The following is a 27,263-nucleotide window of genomic DNA, read 5'->3' on the forward strand; positions in this document are numbered from 1 at the left end:
GTGAAATCTGATCAATTCATTTTGATAAAGAAGAATTGACAGACACATATCTGTAATTACAGCCTATTACATTTTAAAACAGCCAGTTAAGCCTTTCTTAAGGAATTGAGGATATGTTGTTTGGAAATGTGACAAGGTGAAATAAAGTTTAGATATCCCAAAGTGCAGATTATACAACTAAGGATATCATTCCAGATATATTTAATTGCCACCTGACTTGTAAGAATATAATTTATTCTGGGAGAACTGTTTTTAATTATATCTAAAATATAATTGTAGAGAGTCAATGTCCCCTTTTCAGTCAAAAGGACATCCTCTTTTCCCATCAACAGACATCCACAATACGATTTTGGATATCTGCAATTGAATTGTCACTAATTATAAATCTAATCGTAGATATCTGAAACTTAATTTGACATAGTCATTATGCCAATAATTTGGATATCCTTAATGACATTGTTCTGGCCACAAAGTTTTTTTGCATATACAAAATTATATTATGGATATCTGTAATGTTATTTTTCACTTCGGATATCTGGGATTGAAACCATGACTTGTAACATTTGGATAGTAGATGGATGTCTGAAATGGGATTTACTCCTAGAAATAAATCTATTGCATAATTGCAAAATGTTCATTCTGAATAGATGAATGATGTTGTAGGTATCTGAAATAGGAGCCAGATACAAGTGAACAGCAAAAGTGATGTCATTAGTACCAGTAAGAAAGACATGCACATCTAAAATGTTCATTTAGATGAAAGAACTGAATTACTCATAGTCCATCTGAAATACAATACACGTTTACTCTTACAATGGGCATTCAAACTGTTCAAGGATCTAAAGATATTTAATTGTTTTTGACAAGGAATAGTAAAGTTTTAATATCATTAAATCAAATTTCTAAAACTGTTGGTGTTGGTGTTGATATCTTAATTCTTACTATTGAGAAAATTATGGAAATATACAAAATAATTAATAACAGGAGTGTGTTTGATTTTTCTTGTGGAATTTTGGAAACATCATCTCATAGACTCAGTTACAAAAATCAGGTCAGCCTTGCTGCTTACTACAGAAGCCAAGGGCAGACATGTATCCATACTTTATTTACACTGTTTGCCTGTGATAATGAGTAATTGGGGGTTCTTTCTCCATATCTCAACCTATATTTAGCCCATAATCTTGTGATATCAGCAGTAGTTTCTCGTGATAATCAGTTAATTTCAGTTGTAATCTCCAGATCACAAAGGTGGTTTTCCCATTAAAACTGATTAATTTTCTCTTATTATTTTGAGATGATAAAGTATGTTTTCTTGTGATACTGGGATCATTTTAAAGTGATCTAGAACAGAAAAATGTAGGCTATAACAAGCCAGCTGACAGTATGCCACACTGCCATTGTTCACACTGATAGGGTAAGCTGTGCCTATTTCTATGTTTGTTTTGTACTGTTGCAAATCTCGGGATATGAGCTGAAATTAATTGTAATCACATGAAAACGGAGTTTAAAATGATAACAGCAGCAAAGAAAAATATAAACAGGCGATTACTGCACTCTGACCCTCCCACAGTAGGAGAATGGGACAGTCAATGAAATACCAAATCTACAGATGGACAAATTCAATAGAAGCTGGTCAAAATGGGAATCGTTCAGGAAAAACATATAGACTGTAACCAGGGAACTGATAGAATATATAAAGCTGGATACAGAATGTCAAAAACTTAATGGACCCTTGCAGGATGAAACATGAAAAAAATCAACAACAGCATATATGATGGAATACACAACGCAGCGCCTTTCAGAAAGGCCCCTAGTTTGCTCTTCCATCCCTGTTATATAGTTCTACTGGTTCAGTAAAATCTTTAGAATGTTGGCGCTTCCTTTCCCCACCTCTTCTGCAGACACTACTCGTACTATGTATATATATATATATATATATATATGACTAGTTTTTATTTAAACAGACCTTTCAGTTTCTTAATCTTGTTTAATTACTTAATATTACTGCTGTTAAAAATACATGTGTCTGTAAATAATAGCCATGTTAATAAGTTCAAACCTTCCTAGACTGTTTATACATGGCACCAGTCCACACTTTTGTTGGATGTTTTATCATAAGTTATTTTTCTATACAACTATTTAATGTATGTTGGAGTGTTCTTTGTGCTCCCTGATTCAATTTGTGGCCAAATGGTATTCAGTCTGGGTGGTACAGTTCTTTGTAATTAAAAAAAATATTTTTTTTTTAAAGATGCTTCTTTTGTCTAAACAAAAGACAAGTTTGATTTCAGTATATACCTGTCCAATCAATCAATCATCAATTTTTATTTATATAGCGCCAAATCACAACAAACGTTATCTCGAGACGCTTTTACAAACATAGGAGGTCTAGACCACTCTATGTCAATATATATCTAATCTATCAGAATATATATTTAAAAAAGAAATGTTCATCAAAGACGACAGATTGGCCATTATCCTCCTGTCAGCCACCACCTCCACAGGGTCCAGGACTGAGCTGGCCTTCTTCACCAGTGTGGTCAGTCTTGCTCTCCTGTATCCTGTCCGCCCACAGCAGGTTTAATCCTTCCAATCTGTTGTAATGAATAATTTTATGTAAATTGAAATGTGAAGAATATATATATATTTTTTCAACACTCTGAAAAGAAAAAAGAAAAACAAGAAAACGGAGTTTAAAAAAAATACACAGTTGAATGTCTGCTTCAGGCTTCCGTAGAATGCTAACTGGAAACTACACGCTTTTATTTTGACAGCTCGTTGAAGTGACCCGGATGCACTTCACGTAAGCCCTAGCAAGTTAGCTTCAATTGATGTACGCATGAAAACAAAAGGGATCCAGACGGTAATTAAGCATTAATACTTACCAAATGTACCAAAAACAAGTCTAATCTATGGTAAAATTAATGATGAGAAACATTGGTTATATTTTTATTTCGTCTAGGATAAACTTCATTTAGCCGAATTTATTTTAATTAGTTTAATTGTGAGTGTATCTGAATATATTGGCTAAAGATTTATTTTTACATATGCGCCTTAAATGTCCTAGCCTGAGCTCATGTCTTGATAGTTAATGTTGTTAAAGCTTACCCCAGCTTTACCTAATCTTAAATCTTACACTCACTGTCAGGATGCAACCTGGATGCCTACAACCCTGCAAAGAACAACACATGTGGCTTCTTTGACATCCAGATCTCATTTTATGTAATCCACTCGATCCACTTGAGACCATGTCCAGCCAGAAAGGAGTAAAGCACTCCCTGCGCTTCGGCCAGGTAGTCATTGGACCACCAGGTTCAGGGAAAACCACCTACTGTCAAGGAATGCAGGAGTTCCTCACTCATCTGGGACGCAAGGTGGTTGTGGTGAACATGGACCCTGCCAATGAAGGACTGCCATACTCCTGTGGGGTTGATATTTCAGAATTAGTCACCCTGGATGATGTCATGGACGGCTTGAAGCTTGGCCCTAATGGGGGTCTTCTCTACTGTATGGAGTATGTTGAAGCAAATCTAGACTGGTTAGAGAAGAAGCTGGAACAACATGGTGACTGTTACTTTCTATTTGACTGTCCTGGACAAGTGGAGCTGTACACACATCAGAACTCAGCCAAGAATATTTTCTCTCAGCTGGGCAAGTGGAATTTCAGGGTGAGTTTCTCTGCACAATATAACATTAGATGTTTCATATTCAGATTTCTTTCTGATGACTGTCCTTCACTTTCGTCCGTATTCAAGCTGACAGCGGTGCACCTTGTGGACTCTCATTACTGTGCTGACCCGGCCAAGTTTATATCTGTGCTGTGTACATCCCTGTCTACCATGCTGCATGTGGAGCTTCCCCACGTTAACATCCTCTCCAAGATGGACTTGATCGAGCAGTATGGCAAACTGGGTACGTAAAGAGCAGTTGGCTTTTCAAGACAAATAAACTGTTACCACCACACACCAAACATATAAAAACATCAGCACGTATACTTGTATTTATCAGGCATACACCAGGATTCTGCTGCTTACTTAAAAGATGTGAAAAAACATGTATTTTTGTTAACAGCTTATTGTTTGTCCTGTTCTTATACAGCGTTCAACCTTGACTTCTACACAGAGGTTATGGACCTGACCTATCTGCTTGATCACCTGGCTGCAGACCCCTTCTTTAAGAAGTTCCACCATCTAAATGAGAAATTGGCCGAGGTCATCCAAGATTACAGCCTTGTCTCCTTTGTGCCTCTCAATGTACAGGTAGCTGTAATTTAACATCTCTTGTTACATATTTCAAGGATGCTGCTCTTAATGATTCAGCATGCTTTAAACTATTAGTAATACATCCTAATCTAGACAATATGACATGATCTAGCCACAATGGAATCACCGGTGTGGGTTATTGCTTGAAACCACACAAGTCCTTTTCTAATATTGTAGACTAGATTGTTGTTGTAAGGTTATTTAATGTAATATATTTTTTCTTCTCTTTTCAATAATTGTTTTGCCTTCTACTGATTCATTTCTGAAGTTCAACTTGTAAAAAAAACTATGATTTGAAAGCATTAAGAAATATACATACTATAATGATACTTATCTGATGAGGATATTGAATCTTAAACCTCACTCTGTGTTTCAACAACTGTGTAAACTCCACAAACACCGCTACATTCAGTTGAAGGTCTCCAGTTTACAGGGTCACTTTTAAAACCGTAACACCGGGAGAGATGCATTTGTGGTGGTCTGAGAGAAGACTACTGTTACAAGCTGCCAAATCAAGTGAATCACAGCTTCTTCTTTTGAAAAGTACACACACATACAAAACAGATAGAACAAATAAAAGAAAGAGAAATCAAGTGAATCACAGATGTATGTGATGTTATTGTGGACAACGGGCGGAATAAACACACTGTGGTTAATTTACCAATCAGACACGTTCAGCATTGCAGGCCCTGCCCCCCAAAAGCCCCGGGACCTATGAAAAGTACTACCCCCCTAGCAGGGGCTTTTTAGGGGGGAGATTATCTACCCCTGAACTTCTTTTTCGCCCTGGGTCCGTCAGTCGAAACGCACATAGTACCGGGGTAAAGTTCCTCTGGTCGAAAAACACCTTAATTTGAAACCTCTAGGGCCATTTCGTCCCTGTATGGCAACTGAAGCAGATCATCCTAAACACAAATGCTTTAAGATCTTGGATTTTTCAGTTCCAAATATGTTCACAGTTTCACTGACTAATGATTTGATAAACTATCTGAATTTAGTTATTTGCTGCAGTAGAACAGAAGTTGCCAGTGGCAGACATAATCAGTCCATGGTGGTAGCACTGTGCAGCATACTGTATGGGCCATTATTTTGAAAAGAGAAAGAAGAAATGAGTTCTGGTGAATCTATTTAATTATTTTCCACCCTAATAAATGATCTGGTAGATGCTTTGGCTGATGCACTCTAAAATCCCCAAGCCTGCTTTTTATACCAATAAGATATATTTCCAATGCTTGAGTCACTATCTGAATAACTGATATGTTCTCTAACAGCTCAGTTTGATGGCGTGGTCTGTGGCTATTTTGTGAGTGAAAGGTGAAAAAACATTTGTTATTTTTAACACACAGCTTGTCTTTTTTTAAAAACTGATTATTGGGCTCTTACAACCAAATGTCAAGACTGTTCAGAACTTAATTCAGAAGTCACAGACGTAACACAGCCTGACCAGCTGTATCAAACATTGCTCTGTTAGAATCAGAAATGTGGCCTTTAGGGCTCAGTTTCTGCGTTGAGACAGAATGAGAGAGTAATACATTTTTTTATTTCTTCCTTAGAACTATTTTATGTTCTGAATGAAATGAAACTGAGCAAATATTTAATTGAATCTTACCAAAAGTCTGGCTCATGTAATCTTCATTAAATAAATGGCGTAATAGGAATTTCCCCCGGTTATGTGGTAGGTGCAAACAGAATTTTACACGTTTCACACGTTTAAGCCGCCTTTTATCAAAATGGCTCCTTTCCAAGAATTTCTACAAGTCACTCACCATACATTTCACCTCCTCCAAAAGAAAATCATCAATCATTTTTAACATTTGAAATTGAACACTGGATCGATTCTGTGCAGATTGATTGGACGGTTAAGAGGGAGTGGGCTGTCTGCACTCTGTATTCGTCTTCTGACATTATTTCTTTATGGAGACTGATATGATCCTGTGTGGGTATCCAGAGACATGAGTCTAGACCACTGTGCCATCTCTGCTTATTTAACCAGTCATTTATACAAATGATAAGTTGACGCTATTATTTTCAAAATACAAACACTTCTTATCTAGTAAAAAAAGGAGACCACACTCTGAGCAGTTGGTGAATTTTGGTGAATTTTTGTCTTCTTATTCACATGTAGTTCATCTCAAAGTGATGAATCTCCCTTCGTGTAAACCAGAGTGACCAGGCTGTTAAGAAATGTGCAGTTACATTTTTAATTATTTTGGAGGGAGATGTCTGCCTGTATGTTTAGTGTTACTCATATGCACTTTAGATAAATACAAACTGAGAAACACGGTTGTCTTCCAACTGCTCATGAAAAAGATTTCACTTGAAGTCGGTTTTAGTGAATCATTATCAGGTTTCAGTGAATTTCTACAACCTGACTGTGTTTCTCTTCCGTCTTCAGGACAAACAGAGCATGATTCAGGTCTTACGAGCAGTGGACAAAGCTAATGGCCACTGCTTTGGAGACCTGGAGGAAAGGAATCTGCAGGCCATGATGTCAGCTGCTGTGGGGGCAGACTTCCAGTTCAACTCGTATCCTTACCTACCCCCTGTGGTGACTCACAGTGACTCATCAAACCTTAAATTTTATGGGAGGTGGCTAACAAATCAAGAACTTTGGTGTTTATAATGACTTTGTATAAGTAATGCTAAAAGTAACCTGAGCCAGATGATATACATGTTAAATACTGCAGCTTTTTGTCTTCCTTAACAGTACTCCAGTACTCTCGGGGTGGAGGAGCGGTATGTAGAAACCAGTGGAAAGACTGTGGAGGAGGAAATGATGGACCTGTAAATTGAAAAGCTCAAATGAAAGGACAAAAGTGGTCGCCTTTTTAGCACCAGTACACCAGGGGAGTCCTGGCAACATCTTTCTCTCTTGGCCTCATTTCTGAGCATCTCTACAAAAGCTGTGGCGAGATGGGAACTAAATTTGGGAGCTGTTGATGATTCAAGGTTGAACCACAACTCATAAAAATTCAGAGTTATTCTTCAGTTATCAATGAAAGAGAAGACTCTTTGTATTTCCTGAAAGTTTTTTTCTGTGGGTGACAGCTAAATATTGAATAAATTTGATTATTTTCTTAAAGTGTGTGAATCTAGAGGCTCTCGTATATTTTTTTTCCATTTTGATGTTAATATTTGATTTTATGAAGTTCTGAGAAACGATCACATTGATCCTGAGACAACAGACTGATTCATGTTGATGTTTATTTGGCGGAAATAAAGATCAGAAATGTGTTTTTTTTACATCAGTTTTTGTTGTTTTGAGAGGAGTAAGGCTAAGATAAAACAGAGGACATGTACTTTTATTAAAGACAGAGATACAGAGAACAAACAGTGTATTTCCCTTGGCATGTCAAGAACCATAATGGAGCCTGACAATCAGCAGTGCCTGAGAGATGCAAGAGAAGTTGAAGCGTGAGAGAAGCAGACAGGTAAATATTGACAGGAAGACGCGTGCTCTGTGTTTACAGAACAAGTTCAAAAAATCTAACAGGGTGGTTAAATAACAAACAAAAATAACTCTTAAATGTGAATGTTTTATGAGGGACTCTGTCTCAAGAAATGTTATTCCTAATGCTATAAAACCAAATGATAGTACATTTGCACAGCTTTTGTATAGTGGAACTTGGGTGTTATGGAATATTGGTTGAATTCCATTAATCCAAAGCATTAAATATGCTGTAACAATTACAACACGTGCCTAACTCTTTACAAAGGTGATTCAAAAACCTCACAGAGACATCAGGAGTAAGAATGACTTTGACTGAAAACGAGTCCATGTATGTTGTGTTTGTGTGTTGTCCAGCAGGTGGCACATAGGTTTGCAAATCCTCCTCCCGGATCTAGTGAAGTCTGCTCCATCTTTTCCCTGCAGCTAGAGCAGAAAAATTAAGTCAGGCGGGGAGAGGAAGCTACATTAAATCTGTTTCTGCACAACTGGCCCTGTGTCTGGTCTCTGGGATGGAAGACCCTCTCTGTCTTTTTAAAAACAACTAAAACTCTCTGAAGTTTGAAGAGATTACTTTTCCCTCAATTGCTGTTATTGTACTCTTCCTATATCGTGCTTTCCAGTTAAAACCTTCATTTATAAAACACAAAATAACATTAAAACACAAAGTCTAGACGCCCTCATGCACACATGTAATCACGAGGCTTCGTGTGAGCGCACGCACGTCTCGTGCATCGCTGTAGTCAGACTAAAATAAAGCGTGATCCACTTCACGAGCTCGCGCTGATGTGGGAAATCACATTAACCCTGTGTGGTATGATGTGGCTGTGAAATTATATGCGAACTGCTTGTTTGCCTGCAGAGCTCTATCTGCCCTGCGTGCATTAGGGGGGTGTGTCAGGCAGAATGTTAAGTTCTGTTCCTATGTTTGTACATGTGATCAAGTATGCCTTCTCACTGGTACTTCCTGTCTTTTTTCGCTTTCAAGCCCCCAGAGGTAGTGTGTGCGTGTGTGTGCATGTGTGTGTGTACGTATGCGCGCGCAGATACGTGTGATTGAGGGCGCGCGATAGACAGTTTCCGTGTGTGTGTGTGTGTGTGTGTGTGTGTGTGTGCGTGCTAGTGTGGAGTGTATGGAAAGAAACCGAAAGAAAATATCGTCCCACTTTCAGCACGAAACGTTTTCTTTCCTATAACCAATCGAAAAAAAAAATGTATTATTAATCTGACGTATCTGCATTTTATTCTATGAAAACAAAAAGTCCCAACACGCGCACACACACGCGCGCACACACGCACACACTTCTCATTACCATCCACTCTTGCTCAGTACAGTTTGTGCACACACCCTGTGCGTTTTGTGGTTGCCAAAAATGTCTGCTTCATTTGACTGGGGATAGAGAAAGGGGGGGACAAATGGTCCATTTTTCTAATTGTTGTGAGACTTTGAAACTGTTCATGCATCCTCTGTCTGGTAGATAAGGTCTGTGCTGTGTTTTTTCTTCCTCTGTACGGCGTAGTTCAATGTTAGCTGGCTGGAAGGGAGAGAGAGCTGGAGTCTGTATGCACCCATCCCCCCACACTCAGCAGAGGAGTGTTTCTGCTGGAGTGAGAGACAGACAGAGGAGAGGAGAGGGGGTGGTAGAGGAGAGCAGAGCAGAGCAGGCAGGGGAGGGAATAAGAGGGAATGTGCATTGGTAGTCTCGTTTGCTGCAAGGCTTCCTCCTTCTGCTCTGGAAAAACCGGTGTGTGTTGCCTTTGCTTGCCTGAATACCAGTCAGAAACATAGTGGAAAAAGCACCAGTAACTAAAGGAAGATTAAGAGGAGTGGATGATTAAGCATTTGACTGTAACTAATCTTCCTTCTCATTTTTCGTCCAAGTTACAATAACATGAATGTATGGTAAACCAGACTTAAATAAGTAACACAATTTAAAATCCATCTTTAAGTATTTTCTGTCCAGCTTGTTAAACTTGCTGCTTCAGGATCCACATACACGTGTCAAACATATTTAGCTATACTTATTTAGTCCCACCTCTAGTCCCCCATGAAACTCAATTTGTAAGCAGATCTTTTTATGTTTTATTTGAAGTGAATTAAGCAACAAAAAAAGTCAACCTATATAGGAAGAAAGACATTGTGAGGATGTAAGACGGAAAGTCCACTCCGCAGAGGAGTGGATCCGGTCCGTGACTTGCAGCCGTCCGTGCAGCTCAGTAAAATGGCTGTATGTAGCGGAGCCTCGTGTTGGTTGGGCTCGCTCCCTGCCTCTACCCGGGCTCAGTAACACAACTCCCACAACAATTTCTGTCGCTTTTTTACGCATTGTATGGAGCCTCCATCATATCTCTAACCCATTTACGGAACCGGAACCGGGGGATGGCAGCCGGATTCGGTCCGGTATAGGGGGTGGGAATGAATCGACACAAGGATAAATGGTTATAAACAATTATTTATATTCAATGCTAGCTTTTGATTGTGACTGACTCGCCGAGAGAGGGAGAGAGAGGTGGTGGGGGGGTATATCATGGCCGCTCAGGTCGCCAGCGCCGCCACTCTGAACACTAGCCCGCCTTCCGAACTCAAAAAGCCGGATCGAGAACCCAAGGAGGATTCGGTACCGGGGGAGAAGCAGTCAGACAAAAAGCAGCAGGGCTTGGACAGCGGATCGCCGGGCCGGGGGGATCTGCAGGACGGGGCCGACGGTGGAAATGCAGGGGGAGGAGGGGAACCTGAGATGAAGAACGGGAATGGGAACCCGCCCAGGGCTAACAATAATAACCAGAATGACTCTGTCGGACCGGAGGGAAACAACCACCCCGGTTTGGTGCATCACCACGGCCCCGCTTTTCCTCCACCTTCGTACGGATACAGTCAGCACTACGGTCGGGCCCCTTTTCATCAACATGGCGGACAACAAAGCCCTGGCATGGCAGCTGCTGCGGGTCCGGTCGTGCAGTCGAGCAATATGATGGACCCATATCAACCGAATTCGCACGAGCATGGCTTTTCAAACCACCAGTTTAACAATTACAACCCTTTCCCGAACAGGACTCCTTATCCCGGCCAGGCGTACGCCATGAACTCTCCTCGCAGCACCCAGGCGCCGACAGCTGGGGGGCAGCCAGCTAACGTGAAGCAGCAACAGCCACCAGCGGGAGGACCCACGGCGATGGCTGGATCTTACAATAACCAGAGATATAACATTGGAAACCCTCAACCTACTTCCACGCCGACACTTAACAAGCTCCTAACCTCCCCCAGCTCAACGCGGGCTTATCCAAACTACCCGTCCAGTGACTACAGCAGCCCAGAAGGAGCTAGTAAGGGACCAGCAGACATGGGCAGCAGCGGTCTGTATGGAGGGAGCAACCCGGGCTGGCAACAAAGAAGCCATCTCCCGTCACCTATGAGCCCAGGGAGTGCTGGGCAGCCTCTAGCTAGAACCCAGGTAACATTTTATATAAGAGGAACATGATGTGAGCTCGTCTCCTTCCCACCTCCTATCTAGTTCACAACGTAGCAGGCCAGCCATTGTCTGATACTAGTTCGCAAAGACTCTAAAATGGCTGCCTCTCGTGTGTTTTTTTTCTTTACACCAAAACGTTAATGTTTTAAGCTTTAAACATTATCTCCACAGGTATGTAGGTGTGAAAGAGTCCCTTGTGAATTAGATACAAGTTGTGTGAACGACGTATGGCGTTCAGAGAGACCAGAAGGCCCGACTTTGAAAAGGGGCGAAAACACACACCGAGCTGCAACGGCTCATTTTTTTTCCTCTTCCTATCCCGTCCCCATTAAACGTTAAATCGGTCGTTTATTCAGCTTAAATTCTAATAAAAATACACTAATATGAAGACTTTCTCACGCATAAGTTAGTCTAAGTTTATCTTAAATCTAAATATTGTGTTGTTTTCCTGCTCGTTTAGCTGTATTTTCTGCTACATTAGAAAGAATGTGTTGCTCGACGAGTTGGCCCCTAACTGTCTTGTTAAAGGTCTAGTTCAAATTACTTTAAAGTCCAATAATGTTTCAGAAATCAGAATACATTTTCAACATAACCACATAATCTTAAAAAAAAAGAGTTAGGCCTGCCATGAAAAGCTGCTGTTCTGTATATGCGTGCTGCCTGTAAACAGTCAAGCTCAGCCTCATCTGAGTGAGTGACTGCAGCCTGCAGATTGCAGTTTGCACTGGGATTTGAATTGTGGAGGTAAAATCCTGCTGTCAAAGCCAGGAGATAGTTGGTCTTTGGTTGACATGCGAGCTGAAATCTGATTGGCTCCTCATTCGCTGCTCATGGCCATTTATAATTACATGTGATGCGAGGCAACAGTTGCTGATAAGAACACACAGCATTAAGTCATCATAGGGTCACTAGAGGTATTACTACTTTACTACCTCTCTCTCTGCCCCACTTTTACAACACCAAAACATCTAGTGTGGGTTTACATGAAAAGTATGTGTTTTCATTTATTTGATTAAATCTGATTAAACAAAATAGAAACCCTCTTAGATTAATAAATGTTAGTTCTAACGTGCATGCTGTTTGTTTCTGATATTAAAATCAGAGCTTATTCTCCTTTTATATTGCCTCCTCTGTAGTTTAAGTATAAATGACTACAACTGCTGTCTGTACCAGTGCACACTGCAGGCTGAGTATGATGTGCTGTTTCAATCACAAAGCACAAATCATACAACACTATTACTACAATTTAAAAAATTTGTTTGCAAATTGATGGCAGGACAAAATGTACTTATCTCTCAATTTTACAGTTAAAATTTACATACCACCTTACATGTTCTCCTTACTTATATCCTAACAAATAAAACAGTGATAGCCACCAGGGTCTTAGTTCGTGTTAAAACATGTTTTTGTGAAAAGCTAATTTGAATGTTGCCTGTGTGGTGTGTTGCTCCTGTGTCTGGCATGCCACACAAGTTTGACTGTGTGACTGCAAAGAATTTCCCCCCAATCCTCCCCCCAAGCCAATCAGAAGGCAGTCCACCATCTCTCACCAGCCAAGGGAGTTTCCTCTCTGTCTTATGCAGATTAGCCATGTGCTACTCTTATTTATTTCACTTCATTATCTTGGATCTGCAAAATGTCATGTAAGGCATTTTGCATATTATTTGTAAAGGGCTGTTGTTAAGCCAAGGAGGCTCTTCTTGGCAGAGTGCACACAGGGGAATTCACTTGATGTAATGAAAGTGGATACTTTTAGTTTCTAGTTGATGTCCTTTTGTAGGAATTATCATAAAATCCCAGACTTTTTAATGCCTGGTAGTTATGGTGGAGCTGGGGGAATAGTTGGATCTTTAATATGAGGCAGTTTAGCTCCTTGAGTATACCTTAGAAAGAATACTAACTGCTGGCTTATAGACAGTGTGTTCTTGTGCATTTTACACTCTCACGCTGTTGTGAAAGTACTTCCTTCATTTCTGGTGTCATTCATCCAGAGCCAAACTGCCTTCTCCTGGGGAAAAAAACTACTTGGACCAGGCTCAAAACAGGAGCACAGCTGGGATATGTTTAAGATTGGGCAGGCTGCCCTCCATTTGAAAGTAGATATATATAGCTCTGTTGACTTCCGAAACCATGGCAAAGTAAGGTGAAAAAAATCAGAGTAATGACCGTGGGAAATGAGGTGAAAAAGGTGCAGTTTTCTCATTCATTAAAGTTTGTTTTACACTTTAAATCCCATGGAAGTTACACACCACAGCCAAATATTTTATTGACTCTAAGAAAACACTGTTAAAGCATAACCAAGTTGCATAATAACAGGGACGGCTGCATTCAAGCTGTCACACGCTTCTTAAATTTCTCCTATGGTGTTGATCTTTTATTTACTGTGTTTATTCCAAATCCAGCCGCCTGCCACCATGGATCCAATGGGAAAAATGAGAGGGCAACCGTACGGAGCAGGCAGTCCATACGGTCAGCAGTCGCAGCAGGGGCCTCCTGCAGGTCCACAACAGGGGCCAGGTTACCCTGGACAGGGCTATGGCCCTCCAGGACCTCAGCGATATCCAGTGGGAATGCAAGGACGCACACCTGGAAACATGAGTGGCATGCCGTATGGTCCTCAGGTCAGTCTAAGAATTTATACTCTTCATTTTGTCCCTCATCTGTGTCTTTGCTTTCCTCAGTTATAATACTGTGTTTGTGTGTCTGTTTAGATGGGATCTTATGGACAGCAGGGACCAGGAGGTTATGGCCCCCAAGGCCAAGCCCCGTATTACGGGCAGCCAGGCCAGGCCCCTCACCCGAGCCAGCAGCAAACCCCCTATAGCCAGCCCCCTCCAGGTCAACCGGGTGGCCAGACACCTTACCCAGGGCAGCCCCATCCTCCGCCAAATTCTGCCCAACACCCCCAGGGAGGACCACCCTATCAGCAGACCCACATGCCCCCGCAATCCCAGGGGCCACTGCCAGGCCAATCCCAAGGGCCCCCACAGTCTCAACCACCTTATTCCCAAACCTCGGCCCCACAGTCTGCTCAGTCCCTCTACGCCCAGCAGCAGGGTCCTCCCAGTCAGGCCCAGCAGCAGGGTCCTCCCAGTCAGGCCCAGCAGCAGCAGCCAAGTTCCCAGGATGCCCCTGGATCACAGGGCCAGTCCAACTACCCAGGATCCACACAGGGGCCTCAGCAGCCCCCCTCGCAGCCACAGCAGGCACAGTCTCAGCCTCCACAGCAGCCACCAGGACACAGCCAACATCTGCAGGGCCAACCTTCAGCGTACCCCCAGAACCCTCAGCAGCAGCAAGCACAACAGTCACCTTATCAGCGCTTTCCTCCTCCACCACAGCAGGTACGACCCCCTGACTTGTACAACACTCACCATATGTAATTATCTTTGTGTGCATTTGTTCAAAATCATGTATTGTCATCACTCCTGCTGTACAGTTCAGCATGTGTTCTAATATCTTTCAGGAGGTTTCCCAGGACTCATTTCAGTCCAATGCCCCTTCAACCACTCAGCCTAAATCTGGCCCAGAGGACAGCCAAGGCCGCCCCTCCAGCCTTCCGGTCAGTTCTGCTTGTTATGTCACTGCTGGAACAGAAAAGTCCTCTTTTTCACGCTGTGGTTCTGCTTTTCAACCTCGTGTTTGTAGTGTTGATTTGACAGAACATTTAAATGTAATATTTAAAAAATCTATGACATCAGGCTCAAGTCATTTAATAATCCCCTTTTACGACATTCACTGTGATCTTAAAGGCCTTTTTTATGCTGCATGCCTGTATTGTTGCTGCTGTGCGTTCAGTCCCTTGATGATTCTCGACTCTGTGTGCGGCTGCATGGCGGTGTTTTCTGTTTAGAGACGGCTGTGTGGCTCATGCAAGGTGCTGTGTAAATGGATAAATCTGAACCAAATGCAAGAGAGTTTGTTTGTGTACTGAAATCACATGGCAAGGCTGCCGCTACATGCTGACTCAGCTCGCATCCTACAAACCTCAGTAACCATGACAACCCCTGGCACTAATGTGCACTCATTTTTTTTTTCTTTGAAGAAGATAAATAAGGACAAAGGCCTCTGGGTCTGTGGGTGTGTGTATCTGTGTGTGCGTAGCTTTTGAATGTGTGCCACACACATTCAAACAAAGGTGAAATGTGGGAGCCAGTATGGGAAACAAACATTACAGTTCAGTGAAATGTGAATAAATCTCTTTAGAAATAAAATAAAAAACTCTAACATGGTGAAGCTTAAAGTCATTACACAAGTTTTTTCCCTTCTTCTTTAACATAGTTTGGATTGTATACTCAACTCCTTCTCTCCCTGCACATGTTTCCAGGACCTGTCGGGCTCCATTGATGACCTGCCGACAGGTACAGAGGGTGCCCTGAGTCCTGGTGTGAGCACATCAGGCGTGTCGAGCAGCCAGGGCGAGCAGAGTAACCAGGCCCAGTCGCCCTTCTCTCCTCACACGTCTCCCCACCTGCCAGGCATCCGAGGACCTTCACCCTCCCCAGCTGGCTCCCCTGCTAGCGCCAGCACACCCCGGGCAGGACCGCTGTCACCTGCCAACATGCCAGGTGAGCTTACCTCTCACACAATCAAACTTACAGCATGATCAGTCACAGAAACTTCATCATTCAGATAAAGACACTAAGGATATTTTGCATTTCAAGGGGAAAATGCACTTTATAGGAATGTAGATCCTATTGCTAGGTTCTTGAATCTTGTTAACATGCAACAGAAGAATGAGTGACAGAACTGTTCTGTATACTCAGTCAAAATCATTACAATCTTACATCCTGATTTTACTAGTTACCCTTTTTAGTGGCATTAAACTAGAATCTGCACACTTTCCAAGAGTATTCTCTTTCTAATACGTTATTGAGACTAATAAACTCTATAGCTCAACATTTCTGGCTGCTAGTATTCACACTTTTCCTTGAGACGTTGCCTGATCTGTGTGTTTTTCTTTGATCATCAAAGAGTTTGAGGGTAGCTCAAGATATGAAAATATGCTGAAAGATGTTTGGAATGGTTGAGTAGACATTTAGTAACAGTTTAACAACATTTGCCAAATACCAGAACAAAAACCAATGCCATATATTTTCAACTTATGTAGTTCTTTTAAAAGTAGAAGAACATTCTTAGCCTGTAACGACAACCATAGTAGCTGCTTAGTTTATATCCATCTCTTCTGGTCTCATACTAAAACTCGTATTTGATTATTATTTTTAGGGACCCAAATGCCGCCCAGACCATCAAGCGTGCAGTCAGATGGTAGTCTGCATCCTGCGATGAGCCAGTCTCCTATGGCCCAGGACAGAGGTATGCCACAGTCTGTTCTTGTCAAAAACACGTGTGTGTTTTCTGTTAGTATCCTAGTCAGAACACAGTCTCCCCTTTCTGACGTCTTTCAGGGTTCATGCAGCGAAACCCTCAGATGCCCCCCTATGGTTCCCCTCAGTCAGCCTCTGCACTATCTCCACGCCAGTCCTCAGGGGGGCAAATGCATCCTGGGATGGGTCCATATCAGCAGAGCAACTCCATGGGTGGCTACGGACAACAGGCCGGACAATATGGCCCCCAAGGTGTGTTCTTGAAATCTTCTCTGTTGGAGTTTCATTTTAAAGAGAGGCCTTTAAAGAGTTTCAGAGAAATGGGTTCTTGTTACTTTTCAAAGCTCAAGTGTTGTCTTTGTTAATTCTTCCTAGCAATATCTTACCCATTTGTGAATTTATTTTAACCTATATCTCCCAGTAGACAAACATATGGAGTATATCTCCCTGCCTCATAGGAATAGCATGCTATGGTTGGTCCCTCCCTCTGACTCTGTTGCAGCTATTTATAGCCGTGAAGCAGAGAGTCAGCTGACGTAGCAGAGCCTCCTGTCAGTAGAGCCGAGGCTGTGACGAAGGCTTGTTGCTCAGGGTGCATAGCTCTCTCTGCTAGCACTCAGTGGGGAAAAAGTCTGCCTTACACAGCTCTGAAAGAAAAGACTGTTTCTCAGCTGTAACAGTCTACTTTGAATGTTGAACAAAGAGAGACCTATGGGTATTCCACAACCTTTTTTCAGACTAATACAGTGATACAGTAACATTCAAGTTACTACTCCACTTAATTATTTTTCATCACAATGTCATCCTTAGGTTATCCCCGGCAACCTGGCTATGGCAACATGCCCAATGCAAACTACCCTGGTCCGGGAATGGGTCCAATAAACCCCATGGCAGGACAGGGTGGGGGTCCGCCGTATGCTGGCATGCCTCCAGGAAGGATGCCTCCTAATCAAATGGGGACACGTCCCTATGGCCCCAACATGGGTCCTAATATGGGCCCCAACATGGGTCCAAACATGCCTCCCAACATGGGCAACATGCCACCCCAGGTGGGCTCAGGAATGTGTCCTCCTCCAGGCATGAACAGAAAGCCCCAGGACCCTGCAGCCATGCAGCACCCTGCCTCCAACTCCATGCACAACAGGTTGGTTGATGATAGATCTTCATGTACTCATTTTATTTACCTTACATAAGAATTCTGTTACACTTGTGTCTTATGCTTAAATATGAGAAATACTGGATGCTCATACCTTTTTTTCTGCATTCAGGATGCCAGGTTACCCTAACATGTCTCCTGGCATGATGGGGTCAGGCCCACCCTATGGCCCTCCCATGAACAACATGCCCGGAATGATGAACACTCAAGGTGGATCCCCGTATCCAATGGGCCCAAATATGGCTAATAACTCGAGTGGTGAGTTTCATAAAGATTATATACCTAGTTTAAGAGTCTATTGTTTCGAAAACTTCACAACTGAACCCGATCGTTCTTTGTAGGTATGGCCCCCAGCCCAGAGGTGAACAATAAGATGAATAACAAAGTAGACGGAGCTCCAACGCACAAACCAGAGGCAAAACCGAAGGTGATCTGTTTACTTTACACTGTTACTGCAGCATTTTTTAAAGAAATGATTTCTGTGCATCTGTAGAGTTTCAACTCTGGTTTCAAATGTGCTTTTTACTCTTACGCACCAAACAGAAGTCCAACTCTTCCACCACAACCAATGAAAAGATAACCCGTCTGTATGAGTTGGGACCAGAGCCGGACAGGAAGATGTGGGTGGACCGATATTTGGCCTTCATTGAAGAGAAAGCCATGCCCATGACCAACCTGCCTGCTGTAGGGCGAAAACCCCTCGACCTCTTCCGCCTGTATATGTCAGTAAAGGAGATCGGAGGCATGGCCCAGGTAAATTATTTTCTGTACTAAGCTGTATCTGTTGGGGACTGATACAGCATACATAAATAAGCTCAGAACAGACACCCAGTGCAAGTATCATAGTGTTTATAGCTAATGCTAATTTGCAACACTCATCCCTAAAAGATTTTTTGAGAATAAAGGATCAAAACAGTGAGTTCAAAAATAAAAGGTAAACTGGCTAGAGCATGAATCAATAAAACATTTAAACATTTAGCAGTGACATAGCAGCAGAAAATAAGGCATGAGTACACATCACAGGCCTTACAATTTATGGCATTGACAAAGTGCAGTCAAAAATAGTATTTCTTGCTCCCTTCTGAAGCAGCACTGTTTAACATGTCCTTTTTTTGTCAACCAGGTGAGTAAGACTAAAAAGTGGCGTGATCTGGCCACTTCCCTCAACGTGGGTACATCCAGCAGCGCTGCCAGTTCTTTAAAGAAACAGTACATCCAGTGTCTGTATGCCTTTGAGTGCAAAATCGAGCGTGGTGAGGACCCTCCTCCTGAGATTTTCACAGACAACAAAAAGAACCAAGCTGCAAAGGTCCAGCCCCCCTCTCCAGGTATAAGCTGTACTCAGGATGTGTGCTCCTATGATCTAATTTATTTTGGTGCAGTTGTGACTCAGTAACTCACATCCATGCACTATAATACTAAACTTAAAGACTTAGCTTGCTGTGTTTAAGTATCTCTAATGTCACGTTTCATGCTCCTTTTTCCACTTGTAGCGTCGCTTTGCTCTACAGCTGGGTCAGGCTCTCTACAGGGTCCTCAAACACCCCAATCCACCAGCAGCTCAATGGCTGAAGGAGGAGACCTTAAACCTCCAACCCCAGCCTCCACCCCTCACACACAGATGCCCCCAATGCCGCCCGGCTCCAGGTGACAATTTTTATACTGATAATACTGTTTTTTGATACAAGCCTCTCAAACATTCTGAACCAAAAAAGCTAAATTCTTTCTTCCTGCACTCTCTCCCACTTGTCTCCTCCACCTCTCCTTGATTCTCTGTAGGAGCAGTGTTAACCTGCAGGACCCTTTCTCTGACGGAAGTGACCCTGCGTTTCCAAGGAAGAACATGACACCAAACTCGGCCTATCAGCCGGGCATGAACACACCAGACATGCAGGGTCGAATGGGCGCATATGAACCCAACAAGGACCCCTTTGGTAACATGCGAAAAGGTGGGCTTGTTAGAAGGATCAAGCTAGAAACTTAATACTTTGTGAATCTTTCTTAATTACCCTGCAGTTCGAAAGAACTAATACTCTGAATATATTTCCAGTGGGCGAGCAGTTCCTTCCTGCGAACCCGGGCCCAAACAGCGGGATGGTTGACCAACAGCAGCAGCCACCACAGCAGCCACAGCAGCCTCCTTTCAACAGGGGGCCGCCAGGGGCCATGGGCACGATGCCAGTGGGGCCTAGACAGCAGTATCCTTATGGACCAGGCTACGACAGGAGGTAAGCATCATTGAATGGAAGATAATATTAGGACGGTGATGATGCTGATAACCAGAAGTGTCTTTTCTGAACAGTCAAGTTTCTGAGCAGGTCAGGAAAGGATTCTGATTAATGATTTTCAGGGCTGCTTTTTTCATTTATTTATGAAAGGATGGGTATTTAACAGATATTGGCCTGTTAGCCAAAGTCCTGTTGGCCTTTAACTTGATCCACAGCCAGGGTAGTACCTATTGCTTTAAAAAAAAAAAAATCAGTTGCATCTTAAATCAATCAAAAACACTTGAAAAATTGTAATGTGGTCAACCTCTGGGGCATTTATCATGTCACTATCATTTCTTTGTCCATTCGTCAGAGTACTGGACATTTCTCGGTATGAATGCTGTGGTTTAAAACAATAAATGATTGGGAATTGGCTTATATATGTGTCTAAACAAATCAGGAGTAAATAATCATTGGCTGCTTTAAATTGATTCAGGGTGTTCATGAGTTGGGAAACTGTAAAGAAAAGGATTGTTACTTGGAGACATAATAATGTCTGGGCTAAATGCTAGACTTCCCATAGGTTGGCTCTTGCACAAGCAATACTGACATCAGGAATTACAAACAAACACAGCTCTGTCTATTGCTGATTAAGTGTCAACATTGAGCTATTTTTGAGTATTTTACATTCAAACACATGGATGAAGACAGACTGTCCACAAAGTATTGGATAGTAATGGTCACTGGCTGAGTGAGGAGCAGGCTGAGTTATTTAAAAAAAAAATAATAAGAATTCTGCATGGATCACTCTGAACTGTATCCCAAGTATTTATATCCAGTTCTTGAATGTAACAAATGAATCTTGAATCTAGCCTGTTCAAATGTTTAATCATTATTTGTATGTCTGTATGAAGCTTAAAAGAACATACAATGTGTGTTGTTCATTTTACAGATCAGAGCAGGGAATGGGCCCAGAGGGCAACATGGGCTCTGGTGCTCCTCAGCCAAACCCTATGATGCCTGCCAACGCCGACACGGGGATGTATTCGCCAAATCGCTTCCCACCACAGCAGCCACGGTCAGTTCACATAAGACTGTTTGGATTTAGAGCCACTGTCCACAGCAACTAATTCATGTACATATAAAAAATATGTATTTAATAGAATTTTGGTTGTTGGGGAAAATTTTAAATGTAGATATAATGGAGATTTAATACTATGTAACTTAATTTTAGACTGTTAACCAAAAACAATACAGTTTTGACTGTGCATAAGACACTGTGTGTAAGAGGGATCTTGAACTTAATCCAGTGAGTAAGAGAAGCATTCTGTTTTCACAGTCACACTGACCAGCATTCTTTTTGCAGGCATGATTCCTATGGTAATCAGTATCCTGGACAGGGAACGCCCCCTGCTGGCTCCTACCCAAATCAGCAGCCTGGAATGTACCCGCAACAACAACAGGTCAGTGATCCATCCTCCTAACAATTATCAACTCTCTTGTATCAAATATGATTGTTTTCCAAACTTATTGTGTATTTTCTGAGAATGTCAACTAACATTTCTACTTAAATTGAGTCTAATAATGTTGTCTCTCTGTATATTATTCTGTGTAGAGTTACAAGCGTCCTGTGGAAGGGGGTTACCCTCCATCAAAACGTCATGAGTCTGAGTACAGTGGGCCTTTCCATGGTGGACAACAACCACCTCAGCAGACGCAGCAGGGAGGGGCATCTGCTCCCTCTCCTGGACAGCAGGAGTCGTACAATCAGTACAGCGGCAGCGGGCCTTTCCCCGGCTCTGATCGCCGCCCGCCTGGTCCAGGCAATCAGTTCCCCTTCTCTTTCGGTCGTGATCGGATGCCAGGAGCAGCGGGGCCCAATGCTCAGCCCAACATGCCTCCTCAGATGATGCAGTCGGGGCCAGAGGGTCCTCAGGCAGCTATGTGGCAGGGACCGCGTGATATGAACTATCAGAACTACCCAAGCCGGCAGGGTGGTCCTAGTGGTCCACCCCAGGGACCGGGTTACCCGGGCATGAACCGTCCAGAGGAAATGATGTCATCAGAGCAGCGCATGAATCACGACGGCCAGTGGGGGGGACAGGTGGGCCAAAGGCAACCTCCTTATGGTCCCGGAGGTCAGCCAATGCCTCGCTCGGTACAGCCCAACTACCAGTCTGCACAGGGCGTGCAGAACCACATTCCACAAGTGTCCAGCCCTGCCTCTATGCCCCGCCCCTTGGAGAGCAGGACGTCACCGAGTAAATCTCCCTACATGCATGGAGTCATGAAGATGCAGAAGGCTGGCCCTCCGGTGCCTGCGTCTCACATAGTGCCCCCTCCAGTGCAGTCGCCTCTCGTAAGGCGAGACATGCCTTTTCCTCCAGGCTCCACAGAAGCCAGCCATCCTGTCCTGAAACCACGACGGAGACTCACTGTCAAAGATATCGGTACGTCCATCCCCAGATGGAATATTGACCTTTTATTATCAACAACACTTCCTTTTGTTGCTTTGTACATAACTAGTGTTTTAAGATGTTAGTAAGAGATCAACTGATTCCAATTATCTCAACTTCTCAGGAACTCCAGAGGCTTGGAGAGTTATGATGTCATTAAAGTCTGGTTTATTGGCTGAGAGCACGTGGGCCTTAGACACCATCAACATTCTCCTCTATGATGACAACAGTATCACCACCTTCGATCTCAACACGGTGAGACTTGACATCAGGCCATAGGAAGGATTGCATAGTTTACACTGGATATTGATCATGTCTAATATTTTTCTATATTTGATTCTCTCCTCAGTTGCCGGGCTTTCTCGAGTTGGTGGTTGAGTATTTCAGACGTTGCCTCATCGAAATCTTTGGCATTCTGCGCGAGTATGAGGTGGGAGACCCTGGCCAGCGGACGCTACTTGATCCTGATGCCCTGAAACAAGATTGGGAGAACATGGAGGAAGAGGAACCACATGCTGAGGACATGGAACAAGAGGATGATGAGGATGAGGATGAAGAGGAGGAGGAGGAGGAAGGAGAAACAGTGGAGCCTGCTCATGTTAAAGAGGAGGAAGAGCAGAGTTCTGTGTCTCGGGGTCTTGATGATAAGACCGAAAATGAGGAGAGGAAGACCAAGGCTTCGTCATCAGAACAGACGAGCTCATCTCAACCCTTATCTGACCATGAGAGACCCAAACAGGCCAGCAAGTTTGACAAGTTTCCCCTGAAGGTGGTACGAAAGAAAGACCCATTTGTTGCCGGTCAGTCTAATAATCACGGTAAAGTGCAAGAGTTTGATAGCGGGCTGATTCACTGGAGTGCAGGAGGGGGAGACTCAACAGAACACATCCAGACTCACTTTGAACCCCGCAAGGACTTCATGGAACCACGAGAACGATTACCTGTGCCTCATGTTTTGCTGAGGCGAAGACTCCCTGAAGATGAGATACAAATAAATTGTTTGCTAGCTGAGGAAGAGAAGAGTAAGCCTCAGGAAGAAGAGGAAAGGCCAAATGAGACATCCTCGTCTGAGAGAACAGCAGAGTCAGAGAAGGCCAGCTCCTCAGTTGGCAGGGAGGAGGAGGAGGAAGAGGAAGAGGGGGGGGAGGGTAAATCAGATTCTGAGCAAAAGACTGTTGAGAAAGGTGCAAAAAGCCACCAGGAGAATAACAGACCCATCCTTCCCTCCAGCAGTATTTTAATGCAGAAGGCAAAGCTGACTGGCACCATCCTGGAGGACGAGCCTCACAGTAAAGACGAGGGGCCGCTCATCGCTCTGGCTAACTGGCAGGATTCTTTAGCTCGACGCTGCATCTGTATCTCCAACATCGTCCGCAGCCTCTCTTTCGTGCCAGGCAATGACCACGAAATGTCCAAACACCCGGGGCTCCTACTGCTGCTGGGGCGCCTGATCCTGCTCCACCACCGGCACCCTGAGCGCAAACAGGCACCGCTCACCTACGAGAAGGACGAGGATTCAGAAGAGGGAATGGGCCAGAGGGACGAGTGGTGGTGGGACTGCTTGGGGCTCCTGAGGGAGAACACACTGGTCACGTTGGCGAACATCTCAGGCCAACTGGACCTCTCCGTCTACCCTGAGAGCATCTGCCTCCCTCTGTTGGATGGTCTTCTCCACTGGGCGGTCTGCCCCTCAGCAGAAGCTCAGGACCCTTTCCCCACCCTGGGCCCACACAGTGCTTTATCCCCTCAGAGACTGGTCCTGGAGACACTAAGCAAACTAAGCATCCAAGACAACAATGTGGACCTCATCCTGGCCACTCCGCCTTTCTGTAGGTTGGAGAAGCTGTACGGGAACCTGGTGCGGCTAATAGGAGACAGGAAGGTGGCTGTCTGCAGGGAGATGGCTGTGGTCCTACTTGCAAATCTGGCCCAGGGTGACACCATGGCAGCACGAGCCGTTGCTGTACAAAAAGGCAGTGTGGGTAATTTGCTGGGTTTCCTGGAGGATAGCCTGGCCGCCACACAGCTCCAGCAGAGCCAGAGCTCTCTGCTACACCTACAGGGGATGCACTTCGAGCCCACAAGCCCGGACATGATGCGGCGAGCAGCCCGGGCTCTGCACGCCTTAGCCAAGGTGGAGGAGAACCACTCAGAGTTCACACTACACGAGTCCCGCCTCCTCGACCTTTCGGTGTCCCCCTTAATGAACTCACTGGTTTCTCATGTTATCTGTGATGTACTCTTTTTGATTGGCCAGTCATGACAGCTGTAGGGAGCAGTGGCTCCACTTTTTCGGAGAGGGGGTTTATCCTTGAATCCCCTCTTCTCTGGAAACTTGGCTTGTGTGTGTAACAGGGCAAGAAAAGTTCAAGTGACTATCTTTAATTTATGAAAATCCTTCAGATTCCAATCTATGAGCCCTCCCCTGGCTGTCCTCGCTGGAGGAGGGTTATCACAGAGCTGTGGTGGATTACAAACCAGAGAGATGCCCACAGAGTGACACTACTCGCAACATGAATGCCAACTGGACGACACGGAGCAGAGCACTACGGTCGGGAGACTGTTCTGCACTTGGGGGGAAAAGTACTTTTTAATAAAGATAATTAAATGAATAAATAAATAAATAGCTGAAAAACAAAAACTGTAACCAAAGTTGCTGTCTCGTTTACAGTGAGTTTGGGAGACGCAGTGTGCCCCAGCTCTCCCCTTGGGGGCACAATGAGTCTGTAACTGGTTGACATTAAGAGGTGAAGCAGACTGACAAAGTGGCCTACTGGTTCTAGTTGCTGTAGTTGGATTCTCACCAGTCAGCCCGACAGTACACAAAGTGCTGTCAATAGACACCTTCACCGGGGAGGCCTGTGCAGTGTGCAGTAGATTGTAGGACATTTTCTGTACCGTACTGCTCTTGAGTGTAAGCATTCTGTCACACACGTTTCACACAGAAGCAGAAGATGCAGCTCTTCTAGAGTCTTGAGGTCATTTTAGTTTGGTGTTAAACAGAAAATGGCTTTCTTCCCCAAAGTATCAAGAACCTACAACACCCTTACCTCCTCTTATCCCTTGATTGTATGAATACCCTGAAAAGAAATCACCTCTTAGGACTGGTTTTCAACTGCAAATACAGCTTTGCTGTGGTGTATATATAATGTTGTACATTACACTTCCTTTTCTGTGTCTGTCTGTGTCTCTATTCCACACTTATTATTGGTGAGGGATTGAGGCTGACATGTGAGTTTGGTCTGTGACCTCCAGTCCCCGCTGATTAGACCCACTCTTCTGGTCTCTCCACAGCTCCGTAGTGCGGCAGACACGGCTCAAACCTGTTATCTCCTGGTACAACAAAAATAAACTAGATGAAGTACACATTTGACAATTTTTCTTCAGTCATGGATTCTGCATATTTGTATTTCAGACTATGTAGCTAAGACAACATGTAAATTCCTCCCTTTCCCTTTTTTGGCTCAATGAATATCATTTATTCAGTATGAAATCTTTATACTATATGTTCCACGTGGTAAGAATAAATGTACATTAAATCTTCGTAAGCTGTTTGATGTTGTTCTTCTGAAATAAGATCCTCTTGCAGACAAACAAATGTGTGAATTCACACAATACAATATGTTAAAACAAAGAATCTAATATGTGTAACTTCACCTTAGAGCTTAAACTTGTAAAAAAACAAACACATGGACTCACTGTCTGCTCTAGCTTTATTTGTATTTCTATGTAGTATATAGTGTTTTTGGAATCAGTGAGCTGCTTCACTCACTTGAACAGGTTGCATAATTGAAAGCTTGAAGGGAGAGGCCTGGATGATGGTTGGTTTTTTTTTCATAAAATTGTACATCCAAACATTATCCTCCATCAAAACATGTCATTCTATACAAAACCCTTAATACAAAAAAAAATCTGACATTATGGGTTAGAAACACTGCCAAGCTAATTTCATGTTATATCAAGAAATGCAAAAGATATCCTTAATTTTTCAAATTCTACACAAAGCCACACTACAGAGAGAACATAACTTTTAAACTCGGGACAGTCATATTGGCGAGACTTATTAGACCAACATCAGAATGAATCTGGATATTTTTATGTTTTATTACACTATAGTGAGCAATTTCTACTTATTTCCACAAGCGCTTCATGACCATTCTGGCTATCCCATCTGATTTTCCTCTTCTAAACGATTCATTTATGTCAACACGATATATAGAAGGTGTTTTCTGAGACAACGGGGTAATTTTCTGGTAGTCAAGAAAACCAAAAGATAGGCTGCTCACTGAGAGGCAAGTCCACAACATGTCATGGTGCTACTGAACACACTAATGAGGTAAGTTAAGCCTTTTTTCTATTAGTTTGTGTGTGCTTCTGCAACTCTGGAGTTATGAGTCATGACTATCTGATGTTAAGTCAACTGAGGGGGAAATAGCTGCAATAAAATGTATAGCTGGAAAACTAATATTATATAGACATATTCCTGTTCAGTATGGGGCGCCATTTGTAAAGTTGTGCACACTGAAAATAACAGCAACAATTCTCTACATTTTTAGCTCCAAAATGTCATAAAAATGTAGAGTGAATTTTTTAATCACATTTAGAGGAATATTTGTGATCTTCTCCACATTTAATTTTGTTGTGAAAAATATATTAAGTTAAAATCATTGTTAAATCCAAATACTAAATATAAAGGAAGAGTTCATTTGCAAAAACAGTTAACTCACCTTTCAAAAACTAAAAAAAATGTTTTTGAAAAAACACTTTTTTCTATTACTAGCTTTTGGTATTATCAATCAACTGAGGTTGGGTGGCTTTGACTAAGTCAAACTTTCTTTACTAATCATGTATCTTGAAAATGTAACTTTATTAGGAATCTATATCAAAAAGAAATATGTTTTTTGACAACTTACAAAACAGGAGTTATCTGTTTTTGC

The 27,263-nt window shown here is 43.0% G+C and overlaps 2 protein-coding genes across 3 annotated transcripts; both read left to right on the forward strand.

The window, feature by feature from the left end:
- The first annotated feature begins 2,728 nt into the window (after positions 1 to 2,728).
- On the forward strand, positions 2,729 to 7,505 carry gpn2 (GPN-loop GTPase 2). The gene is made up of 6 exons (XM_034698600.1): positions 2,729 to 2,863; positions 3,149 to 3,668; positions 3,756 to 3,912; positions 4,099 to 4,259; positions 6,658 to 6,788; positions 6,978 to 7,505. The coding sequence occupies exons 2-6, from the start codon at positions 3,249 to 3,251 to the stop codon at positions 7,048 to 7,050; spliced, it is 942 nt and encodes a 313-aa protein (XP_034554491.1). The 5' UTR covers positions 2,729 to 2,863; positions 3,149 to 3,248; the 3' UTR covers positions 7,051 to 7,505.
- Positions 7,506 to 9,896: 2,391 nt separating this feature from the next.
- On the forward strand, positions 9,897 to 25,870 carry arid1aa (AT rich interactive domain 1Aa (SWI-like)). 2 transcript variants are annotated; one of them, XM_034698021.1, is made up of 20 exons: positions 9,897 to 11,162; positions 13,583 to 13,801; positions 13,892 to 14,524; positions 14,647 to 14,742; positions 15,508 to 15,748; positions 16,407 to 16,496; positions 16,589 to 16,759; positions 17,318 to 17,651; positions 17,776 to 17,921; positions 18,005 to 18,090; positions 18,207 to 18,416; positions 18,787 to 18,991; positions 19,157 to 19,310; positions 19,443 to 19,612; positions 19,714 to 19,891; positions 20,823 to 20,948; positions 21,237 to 21,333; positions 21,486 to 22,320; positions 22,451 to 22,581; positions 22,676 to 25,870. In XM_034698021.1, the coding sequence occupies exons 1-20, from the start codon at positions 10,239 to 10,241 to the stop codon at positions 24,587 to 24,589; spliced, it is 6,960 nt and encodes a 2,319-aa protein (XP_034553912.1). In that variant the 5' UTR covers positions 9,897 to 10,238; the 3' UTR covers positions 24,590 to 25,870. The 2 variants fall into 2 exon arrangements, with proteins under 2 accessions (XP_034553912.1, XP_034553913.1); XM_034698022.1 differs by having other exon boundaries at positions 19,449 to 19,612.
- The last annotated feature ends 1,393 nt before the right edge of the window (positions 25,871 to 27,263 follow it).

The sequence above is a fragment of the Notolabrus celidotus genome, chromosome 12, assembly GCF_009762535.1.
Source record: "Notolabrus celidotus isolate fNotCel1 chromosome 12, fNotCel1.pri, whole genome shotgun sequence".
NCBI classification, from domain to species: Eukaryota; Metazoa; Chordata; class Actinopteri; order Labriformes; family Labridae; genus Notolabrus; species Notolabrus celidotus.

Coding starts and splice junctions, on each gene's coding strand:
- gpn2 (XM_034698600.1), top strand. CDS start 3,249: ATGTCCAGCCAGAAAGGAGTAAAGCACTCCCTGCGCTTCGGCCAGGTA. Junction 3,913..4,098: donor CGAGCAGTATGGCAAACTGG/GTACGTAAAGAG, acceptor GTTCTTATACAG/CGTTCAACCTTGACTTCTAC. Junction 6,789..6,977: donor GCAGACTTCCAGTTCAACTC/GTATCCTTACCT, acceptor ACAGTACTCCAG/TACTCTCGGGGTGGAGGAGC.
- arid1aa (XM_034698021.1), top strand. CDS start 10,239: ATGGCCGCTCAGGTCGCCAGCGCCGCCACTCTGAACACTAGCCCGCCT. Junction 11,163..13,582: donor AGCCTCTAGCTAGAACCCAG/GTAACATTTTAT, acceptor TTCCAAATCCAG/CCGCCTGCCACCATGGATCC. Junction 14,525..14,646: donor TTCCTCCTCCACCACAGCAG/GTACGACCCCCT, acceptor AATATCTTTCAG/GAGGTTTCCCAGGACTCATT.